Source organism: Athene cunicularia (genome assembly GCF_003259725.1).
Source record: "Athene cunicularia isolate RWA chromosome 2 unlocalized genomic scaffold, athCun1 chr2_part1, whole genome shotgun sequence".
NCBI lineage: Eukaryota > Metazoa > Chordata > Aves > Strigiformes > Strigidae > Athene > Athene cunicularia.
Window position 1 is genome coordinate 25,292,177 of NW_020799095.1, and position 14,951 is coordinate 25,307,127.

A 14,951-nucleotide genomic window follows, 5' to 3' on the forward strand; every position below is an offset into this window, starting at 1 on the left:
AGCTGTTGGAAAGGTGGAGATGGGAACTGAGCAGATCCCAGACTGGGCTCCCTTGGCTGCAGTGCAGGCTAGGCCTTAGCAGAAGATGGTTATTCAGCACTCCGAAAAGGAGAGGTAGCTTAAGGCTGCCTGCCTGGCTGCTGGGGCCCCTAAGATGGGCCAGTCTTCATTAAATAGTTTTGAAGTTAAGACAGCTATGTTTTGAGAAACAATTCTTAAACCAGCACTCTGCTTTAGCAGGCTAAACTGCAAATGAAAGTTATGAAACAGAGGTTAAGTTTTATTTATGGAACCTACACATGGAATGAAAGAATCTCTGCACTTTGGGAGGGCAGTGGCACAGCTGCATCTCAACTGGCCCTTGTGTGGAGTCACAAGAGATTGCCACTGTTAACAACAGCCATGCTGCTCTCACTTTCTCCAGCCAAATCTCCTTGGCAAGCCTGGTGGACGTGGAAATCATCACATGGTGGTTAAGAGTCACTACTGCACAAAGGCCTGGAGCAGTGGGGCAGAAGGACACCCAGGTAAGGAAGGTGGGAGTAGTGCCTGTTGTGGGCCAGCAAGCTACTGTGACTTCCCTCTGCTCTGACAGCCTGGAGGGGGAAGGGTTTTGTGTCCCAGTTGGTTAAGGTACAGAAACAAGTCTATGAGTCTGAAATGGAGGAACAGACTAAAATCTGACAAATTCTCTTGGGGAAATTCAGTTCTAGTGGGGATCATGAGGGAGGCCATCAGAATGCACCTGTGCCCGGAGGTACTATGCAGGAACCTAGGGCTGCACAGGGAAAAGCCTTCTCAGGGGGGTCACTGCAGGCTTGCCTAGCCAGCAATGGACTCTAGGTCGACCCTGGTCACCACCACCAGACCTGCTTCTCCTGTCCTTGCTTCGGCACGGACACACACATACCCCTTACATTGTGATCGTGTAAGCAGCCTGTGCACACAATGAGAAAGTGGGAGGCAAGGCTGGAGCATATAATGAAATGGAAATAACAAAATGTCATCAGCATGAACCACTGGGTCAAAACACCTCAGTATGCAAGGCCAGCTTAATCTAGTTAACTGCAGAGTTGAGCAGATATCAGAAAACAATAAATGTAAACGTAACTGTGGGTAATAATCTGTAGCTATTCTTTGTTAGAAGATGACAAATAACCCCCAAAATGACAGCTTTAGCCATTTAAAAGCAAAACAAGGGAAAATGTGATCATTAAAACACATACACCTCTTACTATGTAAATTCTGCAAATATTGTAATTGCTGGCCTGAAAGCCTAATTACAGCAGCCAAGACTGATAGTTATGCAGTGCCAGAATATTGCACACATTCATAATCCAAAACATTTCAAAGACATGTTGAGTATCAAAGTAAGCAGCTAATTTAAGGAAGTGATAGAATTGGACACCAACAGGTATAGTCAAGTTAAAAACATTATAAATTAGTTTCTTTACTAAAAAAATTAGACATTTTTAAGTTCGTAGTTGCATTCACCTGGACATGGAATTTATCAGGAAAATTCACTAAACTTTGTTACTACGGTGGAATATAAACATATCCTTGACACTTAAAAATCCTCATTTCCAAAAAGCAAAATTTTTATTGCCTGTATTTATATAAATAGGGTAGGGTATCATAACCCCAGTTTACATTTATAAATGGAGAACATTTTGAAGAGCTCTTCAACAGCAAGTGTGCAAAAATACTGGAAAAAGAAATAAATAACAAGAAAAAAAAAAGTAACTGCACCCCCATGCCCACAAATATCAGGTACCTCTTAGATTTTTAACTTTAAGAGATAGAACTTTGTCAATTAAGCAAGAATTTTAGATCAGAATAAATGTAGCAGGTCTATTACAACATTAATGCTAAATTAGAAAATAGAATCCAAAGTCCTGAATGTAATCATAAACATCTACAGAAAACATTTCCACATTCTATCTTGTTGCAACTACACTAGAGCTACAGTTAAACTACAACTACACCTAAAACTAGTGATATATTACAATATATTCTCTTTTAAGACACCAATTTTCACAGTCCTGGCAATACAGTACCAGTTTATTGCTAGCATTCCATTTAGTATTTCATAGCACGTGTTAAGTAACTCATATACTATTTCTACTAGTAAATAAACACACACCAAGTAAACTGATGTTATTATCCCATACCTTAAAACAGGTTTTTTTTTCCCTTAATTTGTGTCAATTTTGTTGCCTACAAAATCAAGGACAACAATACTGATGAACTCCTAGCACAATATTAGCAAAATATCATTGACTCTCTCTCAAGTTAATAAATAATCTGAATTCCAGCTGGTAACATATCTAAAACTACTTCTGGTCAATGACCTAATAATGTGCAGCGTTTTGGGAGCAGACTGGTGCCAGCTAGTGACCAGAAGCAGGATTTATATCAGTTGATTTCACACTTCCCAGCATATTTCAGAAGTACAGGAAAATGTTGATTATCCAAAAGTCTTAAATATTTTTGTAGTCAAAACTCAGCATGTAGTTTAAAACTTAAATATTTACAAGTCTCCGGTCCTTAAAATTTCAGATCTTCATAGTACTACATTAAAAATCAATCAATCAAACTTCCTACAGTTTACCTGCACACTGCACAAAAGATATGTGACTCTTCAGGGAACTCTCCTTTAGGACACAGACATCGCTAGGAGACAAACCCCCCAAATTCTTAAAATTCACATCAGCTAGGTATGCAAGTAAATTAAGTAAGACCTTGAATTGCAAAGATAATGCTTTACAATTAACAAAATCAGGGAATAGAAATAAATTGATTTTTCTTTAAAATAAAAACCTTTAGAATACAATTAGGAGTGGCACTCTGAATGAATTTAGGAGGAAACAATGGTTTGCATACAAGAAAGAGTGATCAAACAATGAACAGAGGAATCCACAGCATGACTAATCTTCTGAAGAACACTCTTCAGGTGTTTTGGTTTGTTTGTTGTTTTTTTTTTTAAAGGCCCACTTTTCACAGCATATAAACACTGCTTTGTTTGGAAAACAAGTAGCAGGGCTGATCAGCATTACCCTGAAAACTTTATTAAAAGTTCTTTGGATTTTAGCAAATCCAAAGAGTCCACAGTTCCAGGAGTGCTTTTGAACTGAACTGCTTCAATCCTCTGAACAAGGACCACAGACGATACCCAGAGGCTCATTACAGGAATACCTGTTTCTACCAAGCACAGTCATACACACAGAATTTTACTAATCTGACAGCAATTTATTTTTTCACAGTCATTAAGTCACAAGTGACCTTCATCCAAAATCCATGCTTGGACTATGATGGACATCCATTAGAGCCCCACATTTTCGGACAATATTTACGCCTGGACAGTCTCTGCTGGAATGAGATTCCCTGTTGTATCCAGCTGCATACACTTACAAGAGCAGGCAGAAACTGGGCACTCTGTATGGTCCCTAGATACCAATAGCAGAAAACAGAAAAAACAGGTAAAATAAAACTAACAAGAATTTTGCAATCTATACATTTAAGTATGTGCAGGGACATAGTATCTCAGAAAAACAAGTTTTGCATATGTTCTAAACCAACAAAATATTATAATGATAGATACAGCAAAGGATGTCCTACTCGGTGCAGCATACACATGAGAAATAAGGAGTTTAAGATCAACTTACCTGAACCAGCTAAGCATATGCCCAGCATGTCCACCATGCCTACAGTTGTGACACCAAGTAAACCAGTTGTTGAACTGGGCTAACTTCTTGTCTTTGCTAAGATCCACTTTTTCATCTGACTTGGATCCTCCTGTGCAGAGACAAACCCACCCCCACAAATACACTTGTAAGTCATTATACTTCATTTATATGTCAGTCCCAGTAATGCTATTAGAATAAATATGAAATTAGGAACATTATGTGAAGAGGTGGCCTGATTTTAAAATAGAAGTCAGTAAAATTATCAAGAACTGGTGGAATGCCAAAACAAAAATTATATTGTTAAGCTGTTCTTTCACATCTTATGGACATACTAAACTTGCCTATTAAATAAGTTTTACAGAATGTCTTTCAACAGTGATCCATGTTTCAGTGATTGGTTTGTGCTCCACTGATTTATGGGCCTGTTTTACTGCACGTGAAATGTTCTGCTTTAGAAAAATCAACAAAATTAAGTTATGAACTGGAACAACTACACTGTAGAAGTCGTAACACAAAGCAGTGAAAGCATGAGAAGAGATATATAAATAGATGATCACTGCACAGCTGGTCATGGCTCTGTAACAAGAATGACCTAAAAATATGTAAATAAGCGGTTTCATTTAGTCCTTGTATAAAGCTGAGCCCGAGACCTTTAGAACCAAAAGATTATTGTCGTAGTATTTCTTAGCTGTAGCAGCATGACCCATATGTTCTTTCATGCTCAGTGACAGAAAGTATACCACATTAAATTTATTCTCTCTTCCAGCTAAAAATCAATTAAGTTACATTCCAATATTTCTGTAGCATCCCTACAACTTATCTCAAGAAAACACACTATTTCTTACAGTTTTAAAGCTCACAATACTGGTCACCACAATACTTGAATCTTTTAATCCATCTAACCATGGAATTTCACCAACAGTCTCACTGGAAAACTGTCGGAACCAAGTATCTGTGCATCCTGTCTCACACTAAAGAACTGAGACATTGGTTTCATCTAAATCAGATGGGATGTAAACGAGTTTTCTATTATGGTCTTCCTCCCTCAAAATGACGGGAATGAGTATTTACAGTATGAATACAAATAGAAAGAAGGCGGCGCAACAGAAGATCTTCCAACAGGAACTGCTAATTAGGCCTCTAACTAGTACTCTAGCTGAAATACTAAAACCTACTGTGTCATACCTGGACAGCTGGAAACTGGTGTTCCCATATTTATCAAGCAAAGTGCACAGCGAGGAAGGGGTTTACGGCAACCAGGACAGCTTGTAACTTTTGACTTAGTAGGTGAACCACTAACTCCATATTGGCTAAAACCTCGCCCCTGATGAGGGATAGCTGAACAGCTGTATGAAATTGATTTTCCACAGAAATTGCAACTCACAAACACCTAAAGAGAACAAAAGCTCATTAGTTATTTTTGTTTGGTCCCACTTTTGCTACACCTGTGAGTAAATTTGTTCAAGCTAGCAAACACTTATTTACCAGCTATTCTGGAGTGCTCTGGAAAGCCAAGGCTACTTGTGAAGGAGTTCCTAACCTCTTGGCTTACAGATGTGGCACACAGTCCTGAGAAGTAGGCCTTAATGATGCGCACTTACCAGAAAAGTACATAAAAACATGCACAATTGCTAAAACTTGGAGAATTATTATTTAAGGTAATAAAAATCTGTATCTGCAGTAACGAAAGAAATTTTTACTCTCACTGTATAATTAAATCTGGTCTTTCCCCTCCTTATAGTCAGGTGACCCACTCTAGAGTCCCAAACATGAGGATTTTCCTAATAATCTTTATCTGCATACCTTATGCCACAAGTTGTAACTTGATACCAAGGGGCACACATTTTGAAATCGAGAGGCTATTTATGTTGATCACATAAGGAAGGAGCAGTAAACTCAACTCCCTCCCACTTGGAGCAGTACAGATAGAGCTCTCCTTAAACAGCTGCGACAGATACATGAATTCAAAACGAGCCTTCCTTAGAAACCCTTGGGCCCTAAGGCTTGTAATGCACAGACTCAGCAGACATGAGGGAGTGGAAGGTGCTGTGGTAAGACCATGTTGGCTAAAAATGCCACCAGATGTTAAGCAGATAGCATTCGGACAGGGCATTAGGTTTTGGTTTTAGCTTATGTTCAAAAATTATAATGAAAGTTGCTGCTGTTCACTTTTTAGTTTAAGGTTCAAGGGCCTCACAATAGCTTGAGGTTTGCATCAATTAAGACAGAGCCAGCTTGAAATAGTTCTTGGTTCATATTCCTTGGTTTTAACATCATTCTCACCCCGATGAGCTGCATGATACATCCCTGATTTTGCTTTTCAACAAGGGAGGAAAAAACCTCCAGCTTTTCCAGAAAAAGTGTTGAAAAGTTTGTTTCTGAAAGACCACCTGTTATTTGAAAAAAAAAAAAAAGTTTACGAAACAAAAAGAAAGTACACAAATAAAATGGCAGCGAACTGATTTCCTAGATAGATATGAAGAAATGTAGATTTTTTTCACTGTATTTCTGTACTCTCTTATCAAAACAGTTACCAAGTCCTTTCTAAAAAAATATTTTGGAAAAAAACACAGCTACTTTTTTAGGGCAGCCTTAGTTGAAATCTTTCTTTTGCACATGAATCCTCATGAAAGCCAAGGTATAGCCAGAAACTTGAAGTATGTACTGAAGAAGTATGTACTGTGCCACCTTCCTTTCTGGACTGGTCATACTTCATATACAACAGTTATATTTACCTGGGCTAAAGGTTTTGAACTGGGATCCAGCTTACTCCTATGGATATCAAATTCTGCACGTTTATGCCAAAATCTCCAAGCATCTAAAAGATTCCTGTAGTTCTCGATCCAGTACTGAACCCTCTCATCCTTAAGTACATCTGATGGAGAACCCTAAGGCAGGCAGGAAAAAAAATGTCAGACACACACTGAAGATTTACAATACATAATAATCACTTTATTCAAAAGGCTTTACAAAGCGTACAAGATCTGTGAAATAATACAGTGTAATTTGTCTAGAAAAAGATTAATTTTGTGTTAAACTGTAATGCGAGTTTTATAAAAGTTTTCTTCAGTCTGCCCCTCTGGCTGAAAATACTTGTGCTGCCATGTCCTCCTAAAAACCTGTGTCTGTCAGCTGAAGGATTATATAATTCTGTCACATATCACAGTCTTTATCATTGTTATGATTACATACACAATTAAACACTGTGCTGGCAATAGCTGCAACTGTGTAAGAGCCAAGACAAGTCCATCATGAAAAAAAACCAAACCCAATGCCTACAAAGAACCTCACCTCAGTTCTCTATCAAAATCCTGGGAGAAGGAAAAAAAAAACCCAAACAAAAACCCACACACAAAAAAAACACACACCAAAAAACAAACAAACAAACAAAACAACAAACCACAACCTGTCAGGATAACACACCAGCAATAAGCAGGCGGATGGGTATTCTCTGTTTAGCTAGTGAGAAGGACTGTTTTCTTTTTGTCTCTTTCCCCTACTATTTCCTCAAGCCATCTCAACCAGAGAGAGTGAAGATACATGTTTATAGTTAACATTGAGTGTTTCAGATGATTCCGCAAAACAGGCATGATATATATTGCCCCAATTTATTACAGAAAATACTTCTTGGTTCACAAATTTCAGTACTATACTGCTAAAGAAACTATGTTTTCTCTTCTATAAAGATTTATTTTTCAGTGAAACACTAACCTGTAGCATGCAATAGCTTGCTGTCTGGACATCTCCAGTTCTGTCAACGTAACTTTCCATCAAGTCAACTCCATCTTTTGTCAGCCCTGTTAACAGTATTCCCTCCAAATTTCCAGCATCTTTCATTTCATTTGTCAACTTTTCAATAAACCTGTTCAACTATAAAAAATAAATTTACTTAACTTTTGATGTCTGTTCTTCCTAACTCATTTATGTTGGCATATGACAAAACTTTTCACAATTTGAATAGCTTTCTTTAAGAGTGTCTGCTGCTTGCTGGATATTACACAGAAAAAGTTATATGGCTATATCCACTATATTGCAAGAATTCAAGCATCTATCAACAAACTGTAAGCCTCCTAATAGGAAGTGCAGAGAGGGAGGTTACGTATTCTTTAAATACTTCAGTGAATTTAAAAGAAAATATTCCTGCTGCAAAACCAGGCCTTAATCTGAGAGAATGTAACTATCTGGAAGTAAGTACCGAGTAAGTAAAAATTCTCTCCAGTAAAATACACATACAGGTAATGCAATAGCATTTAACAAACTCATATGTCATTAAAAAAACCCAAACAAACAAGAAAAATAAAAAAATCAAGCTGAATGTCCAAACTGAACACTAGAGTATAGCATACCTTATATCCTACTGTGATAAGAAAAACCAAATCACTCATGACTCATTGCATCCTCTGTTCACCACTCCACCCCAGAGTTTCATCCACCTCTAAATAAAGCCCAGTTTAACAGTTCACTTAAATGTGCAACCACAAACTTACCTGAGCGTCATTGAGGAACTTGCAAGCAAATGCCACTCTGTCTCTTACAGCTACGTTATTTTCATACTTTGGAGATAAAAATGGGAATACTACCATCACATGCTAGTTTCCACTTTTTCAATACATTGTTTGTAAAAATCAGAACATTTGCATACTCTATAACTAATACTATGACATTGATTATGTACAAAGAAAACACTGGAAGAAAGCTAACACTGTCAGATTGTTTATACTCAGATACAGGTATCAGAGCAAGACTGCAGCTACTGGAACATTCTACTCAAATGGCAGGAAAGCCTGGTACAATACATCCAACGTAGTTTATGAAACTCTAGAAAAAGAAACTTTACAAGTCATATAGAGCTGGGCTTAGTGCTTCTAGCACATATAAACAAGTGTCTCACCAAATGACAGAGGGAAGAAAAATAAACCAAGCTTCATTTACCGTATTTACAAAAAAACTAGCCTAACCACTCAATTCCTTCCTAAAATCACAACTATAAGTTAGTAAATAAAATTTAAAAATCCCAAACAACCAAAAACTAACTCCAAACACCCAGAACATGGATTTCTCACAGGTACACTCAAGGTGCAGGAATGCAATAATATTTACTTTCTGCTTTTTAATCCATTACACTGAAGAAAATAAATCCTTTGCTAGACTAATTCTGCTACTTAGCTGTGCCTGTATTTTTCTCCTTCTGACATTCTCAGAATAGAAATTGTGATTGACACTGCCAAAACAAGGACATGTGCTTGGCAAAATCTTTTTCACGCAAACTTCAACAGGTCTCACTGAAGTAAAAATTAAAATAACACACCTTATGATCTGTTGGTTTCCAATTCATCAATAAAAAACAACTATAAAATTATTATTTAACATCCAGAGAATAAGAACATTCTCTCTTGAAGAAAAAAAAACCCAACAACTCAGGTTTCTCTTCTCTGGAATTTTTACCTTTTTTTAATAGCCTAAAAGCATCATATTATGAAAATTTTGTTTTCAATGGGTTTAGGCCAATTACTGTGTTGCATTATAGGAGACCTTCCCTGGGCTAAATAACTCCTACTGAATCAAGTATTTCTGTTGTTCTCTAACCAAGGATCAAATACGTTACTCTTCCAAAGGCTCAAAGTATCTCATAATTAAAGATTTAGTTCGCTCTTCACATGGCAGTTTTATACCAATTTCAGAAGATGTCAAACTGTTGTTTACTGTTGCAACACAGTGAAACTATTTTTTAAAGTAAACAAAGAAAAAATACAATTCAGTGCAAATATAGCTTGCTGAAAGTTCTGCAAGCTACCCTGCACTTACTCTGTTTTGTGCATTTCCATTATTAACCTCTGCCCTTTTTTCCACCTGCTTAAATTATTTTCATAATTTATTTCTAATGGTTTACTAACTCCATGCTAAAAAAAATTTCCTCTAAAAAAATGTGTGAACTATATTGGATATTTTGGCTACTTATGCATGTTTTGTTCACAAACAAACATTCACTAAAATGCGATGTCTGTTTAGCAGAAAAAAAATGTTACCTGCCAGTATTGGGAGAAAATAATACATTCTAATCTAATTACTTCATGGGTATACAGCACTTCCCCTGCATATCTGTGTGTGTGCGTGTGTGTATATATATATATATATATACCTATTGCTTAAAGGAATTTTAACGTAACAGAAATTTACTCACCAAAACACCATCATATGAACCTGACTCACTTGTCAGGAAAGCAAACATAGCACACAAGTAGGGATTGTTCAATTGCAGTCTTAGAGTACTGCACATTTCTCTCCAAAGTGAGTTCTTCTCATCTGTGTAGCCTGATAAAGCCATTGCTACTACATTTAGGTTCAGATCACCTGATTTATTAAAAAAAAAAATCAGTGAAACAATATTCAAGTTAAGGACTTAAAAAAAATCAAATTAAAGCTGTAATTGAAAGCATCAGTTTGAAACAACATTTTGTCAGGAGGCAAGACAAAATGCAGTAGAATTAACACTAGCTAAGATAAATGTGCATACGCTAGCATTTATTAGTTTCTGCTTTAAATGCCTCTGTTCAAGTTAACAGCTCTAAAAGTCACAAGCCCACATGCATGACAGCCCGAGTTATACTTTAAGCAACATTACACTGGTTCTGGTATTTTGAAACAGTTTCGAATGGCTAAATGTGTTCCTGTCACTATCATAAGACTGTCATTACCATAATTCATACCCACAAGAATCGAAAAGATAGAATTGTATATACAGCCATCACTTAACAGACCTAGCTGAATTATGACAACTGCATATAGCAGCTTCAAGTTAACAAGTTTCCCAAGAACATTAAATCTATTTAATCTAAATATTCATTCTGTCAGAGAGTTCAATTTTATTTTTAAATTGGAAGATAGCACATTTCCACTTCAAACCTTACCTATGGAAAGCACACCACCCCCACACACCAAAAAAAGGGCAATATTAAAACCAAAAGAACCTTAACTGCTCCCTTTGTGTCTTACCTACCCATTTCAGTGGCAAGATAGTCTTTTAAATTTAATAAGAGAACACAGATGCAAATCAGAATTGTAGGAGGAATACAGGAAAGAAAACAGAACAAAAATACTTCTCATCTGCTGGCTCCAGTATCTTAATTTTCCCCTCATACATTGGAACTCTTACCAAATATTACTCCAAAACAAATGTTTTCTGCAGACCCTGAATATTACATTTCAGTTATTCCACAGCCATTGTGCTGGTGGAAAGCTGCATACAGCCCAACGGAAGCAGATATACACAACATCTAGCCAAGATGCAATTCCACTAAAATAACAGAATCCCACTAATTCTGAATGTAACACTTTCTGGTGTATGTATCAATAGGAAATTCTGAAACATACAATCTATTTTAACTAGACAGTAAGGCATATGGTAGTCTGAGGAGTGAAAGATCAGGATTTGTCAGATTCTCAGGCTCCAATACAACCACTTTGAGTAACTACTTTTAAGAAAACAGGTATCTTTTCCATACTATCTTCTATAGTTCTGTTTACAGAAAAAAAAAATCTACTAAGGTGATATAATGCCAAAATAAAAGATATTAAACACAATACGCACCTTTTCCCGAGGAAGCCCCTTTATTTAGAATTTGTATTGCTCGCCGTATGTCCAAGTTGAAAAGTGCTACAGCAGCAGCTCGCTCCCAGTCTCCTTCCTGTTCCAACGAATTCAAAAAAGGTTCCACATCTAAGTCTGTTCCCTTCTTTATCCACCCACAGAGCTGCAAAGCCAAGGATCTCTCCTCACTCAGATACTGAATAATATCTGCCTGTCTATCAGATCCACTCCTGCTGTGCCTGAGGTTCTCTGTTGTTCCTAGAAACAGAAAATAAGTTAGATTATGCTCAAATCACAATTTAAATTGCAATCACAATGCAATGATTTGATTTAAATCATAAAGCAGAGTACAAAAGCTATCATATTTCAGTACTTTAAATTAACATCACTAAAAACTCCATAATAGTAATTTTGTGTATGCTGCTCCTTATTATCTGCTAAAAATCATGCATCTAAACTTGATACATAATCCCCACTAAGTCTTTTTTTCTTTCCTCTACCTCCTAAGATTTTGGAGGTTCTTGTTACAGTTGACAGGAGTGACCAGTATGTTCAATTTGAAAATACGTAATACACACTCAAGCACCTGCTCTACCAGTTCTCTTCTTAGCCAGCATTAACATGCTAGAAGCTCTTCCCACCACTGAAGTTATTTTTTGCTCCAAGGAGCATAAATATTAATAAGATACATAATGAAGAGAGAAGGAAAGATTCAAATAACAGATTATACTAAAACTTCACTATGCATGAGAGGAATAACGTGATGCACCAGGGCTTATTACCACTTCAGAAGACAGCTTATTTAAACACAGTTATACAGATGTACATTAGCAGTGACTACAGTAAAGTCAGCTTCCTAGAATGATACCCCTATCTGGAACTTTGAAAAACTGAAGTTATGTGAGGAGCAAGAATTTTCAGTGCTGCAGTCAAATCCCAGTTTTGAAATAGTTCACTTGAAGATTCACCTCTGAGGATACTTTGTTCTTATGATTACTGACTTTCCAAGAACACTGAAGGTTCTGGAAATTAATATAAACTGTTAACATATATATTAAAACACAAAGATAAATACTTTGTTTCTGTATTTTTAAATAGCTTCTTTCACCTATTTTTTAAAGACTAACCCATGAGTGCATCATTCTGTAAACATACTACCATAGAACTTATCAAAGTTGGAACATTCTTACCCAAAGACGACTTCACAATTGATTTAATGCCAGCATAAACTAAGGGACCTTTGTTTCCTGTAAGTTTTTGATCCATATCTTCAGTATACTGCTTCATAAGTATTTTCATGTATAGGAAGCTTAATTTTTCCCAAGTGTTTGAAAAACTTTTTTTTTTTTAAATTTAAATTCACATCCTATTAACATATAAAAATTATTTACAGGATGTTGCATTCTATTTAAATATTTTCATGCATTTCATATAACTGGTGTACATATTAAGGTATATTAGTTCTTTAGGATATAAATGACGGTAAAATAAAGGATATAATGCAGAGTGTACCAAAGCGACTTCAGCTGAGGATCGTCATTTCCAGCTAGTAGGTGATTTCTCCAAACCTGTTCAGTATCAAGACCATACCTTGACAGAGCTCTGAGCCGCATTTTGGTTGCTATGTCTTTTTCCAAGGAACTAGCCTTTCCTTCTTCTGTACACTCATATAAATGTCGCCCACAAGCCCACATTAAGGATGTCACTGGACTCCATGCAAGAGAAATTCTTTCAAAAACTGTGAAGTCAGACATAGTCCTGTTGGGAGTCACTACTACCATTCGATTTTGACTTGTGGGATGCCAGGCAAACGAAGCAATGTAGTTTTCACATGGCTGGACACTTCTTTCAATTATTGTTGGCTCAGTTTCATCTCCAATGGGGGTGGGAGTATGCTGCATGTCATACAGTCTAATGATATTACTATCCCTTGTTAGGGTAGCTAACAGTCCAGTTCTTGTCGGACACCACGTGACTTTTGTTAAAGGTTTTGGTTGCTCTGTCAAGGTCAAAACAGGCTTTTCAAACTTTCTTAAATCCCATATGGCAACCTGGCCTTCATAGAAGGAAGCTACACGATCGTGGAAATAGGGATCAACAGTCACTCCTTGGACAGCCTTGGTGTTTACAAATATTTTTTGGCTTGTGTTCCGCAGATCAAAGATAGCCAGATTTCGATGCATTCCAGCTAAAAGCAGCTTCTGATCCCGTGGAAGCCAACAGAGAGAGAGACAAGCATCGTTCTGTCCTAATTCATACAGTGGCTTTGTTACTACCAGTCCTGCTTCTGGATCTCCTGCTGAAAGTCTTACTTTCTCTGTAGCAACTGCAGTCTCTGGAGCATATTTGCTACTGATATCCCAGATCAATACTGAAAAGTCAGCTCGATGTTTATCTAACCCGGCAGCAAGCCAATTACTATCTAGTGGGTTCCATGCAAGGGTATTGCACTGCCGTGCATGTTTGGGAACAAATTCTTTGCCTATCAAATCTTTAGATTTTGAGTTGTGATCTTGACCAAGGCTAGTAAGCACCACTCGACCATTGGCCTGTCCAACAGCAAGGAGACATTCAGGATCATACTTTGGATACCAAGCCACACATTTCATATATGGTGTATCTGAATTTATTGACAACAGTGTAGCTGTAGTTTCTTCCGATAACCGCAAGGACCCTGCCTTGAGGTCTGAGCTTACAGCAGAGTCAATGTGATAAAGGCTCAATTCCGAATCGCATACAACAAATCTGTCGACGTGGTGCGGGGCCCACAGAATATCAGGTTTGGAGCCACTCATTTTTAGGGTAAGCTGACACACAATTTAAGCTCTTGTAAGAAAATTCAGGTGATATCCATGCATATGGAAACTGTGGAGAAAATAATTTGTAGGAATGTTATCAAACCCAAATACCTTTTTAATTTGAGATCATCTTTATACAAACAAAAACATGGTTCAGAATGACTTTAACCCCAAGGTTTTGACACATATACGTTTCAGGCCAACATCTTCAGGATTCTTCACACAGCACACTGTTTTTGCTGGTATATACCTACTGAGACAGAACCAACACAGCCACCTACAAGCTGACAAAAGGATTTACTGTGTTTACAAATTCCACACCAGTATTAAAGAAGGGAAGGGATTAGTTGAGATGTGATGTGGCATGACATGTGGGTGTGCTGCTGGTAAAGAGCCACTCCCTAAAACATGTAGACAAAAGTGTCTCTGCCAAATTGAAGTGCATTAATTGACAAAAATCAGTCTGTCCTTTTTGTCTGAAGTCTGTTCCACAGCCTAGAAATGCTTGCCCTCTTTGAAGATTTCTACAGAAATGCAACCTTCAACTCCGTATCTTATGCTACTGCTCTTAACGCCACCTTCTGCACCATTACCTTGTCTTCGCTCATATCTGGCCTAGCAGCATTCACAGAGGTATATTACTTTTAAATTCCATTTACACTTTCAGTAGCTGCACGCCCAGAATCGCTACACGTGCCCATATACAAAACGGCCCCACAAATCCTATAAACCTCTTCTGTAATCGCAGAAACGGACGTACTAGTCGAGGAAGTTATTTACTTCTCCCAGGCCTCCTCTGTGTGTCTGCTGGGTACCCCAGCCCGGCTCCTACGTGCTCCGGGGGGGCGCAGGGCCCCCCGGCCGCAGCCCGCCTCGCCT

General features: G+C 37.5%; 1 protein-coding gene across 2 annotated transcripts; it reads right to left on the reverse strand.

The window, feature by feature from the left end:
* Positions 1-2,182: 2,182 nt before the first annotated feature.
* MIOS (meiosis regulator for oocyte development) lies at positions 2,183-14,945 on the reverse strand. 2 transcript variants are annotated; one of them, XM_026842175.1, is made up of 11 exons: positions 14,833-14,945; positions 12,773-14,139; positions 12,465-12,563; positions 11,275-11,532; positions 9,868-10,037; positions 8,174-8,239; positions 7,398-7,556; positions 6,422-6,574; positions 4,872-5,076; positions 3,666-3,795; positions 2,183-3,446 (listed from the first exon to the last, which is right to left on the reverse strand). In XM_026842175.1, exons 2-11 carry the CDS (start codon positions 14,067-14,069, stop codon positions 3,350-3,352), a joined length of 2,634 nt encoding a protein of 877 aa, XP_026697976.1. In that variant the 5' UTR covers positions 14,070-14,139; positions 14,833-14,945; the 3' UTR covers positions 2,183-3,349. The 2 variants fall into 2 exon arrangements, with proteins under 2 accessions (XP_026697976.1, XP_026697977.1); XM_026842176.1 differs by having other exon boundaries at positions 14,824-14,945.
* Between the last annotated feature and the right edge of the window lie 6 nt (positions 14,946-14,951).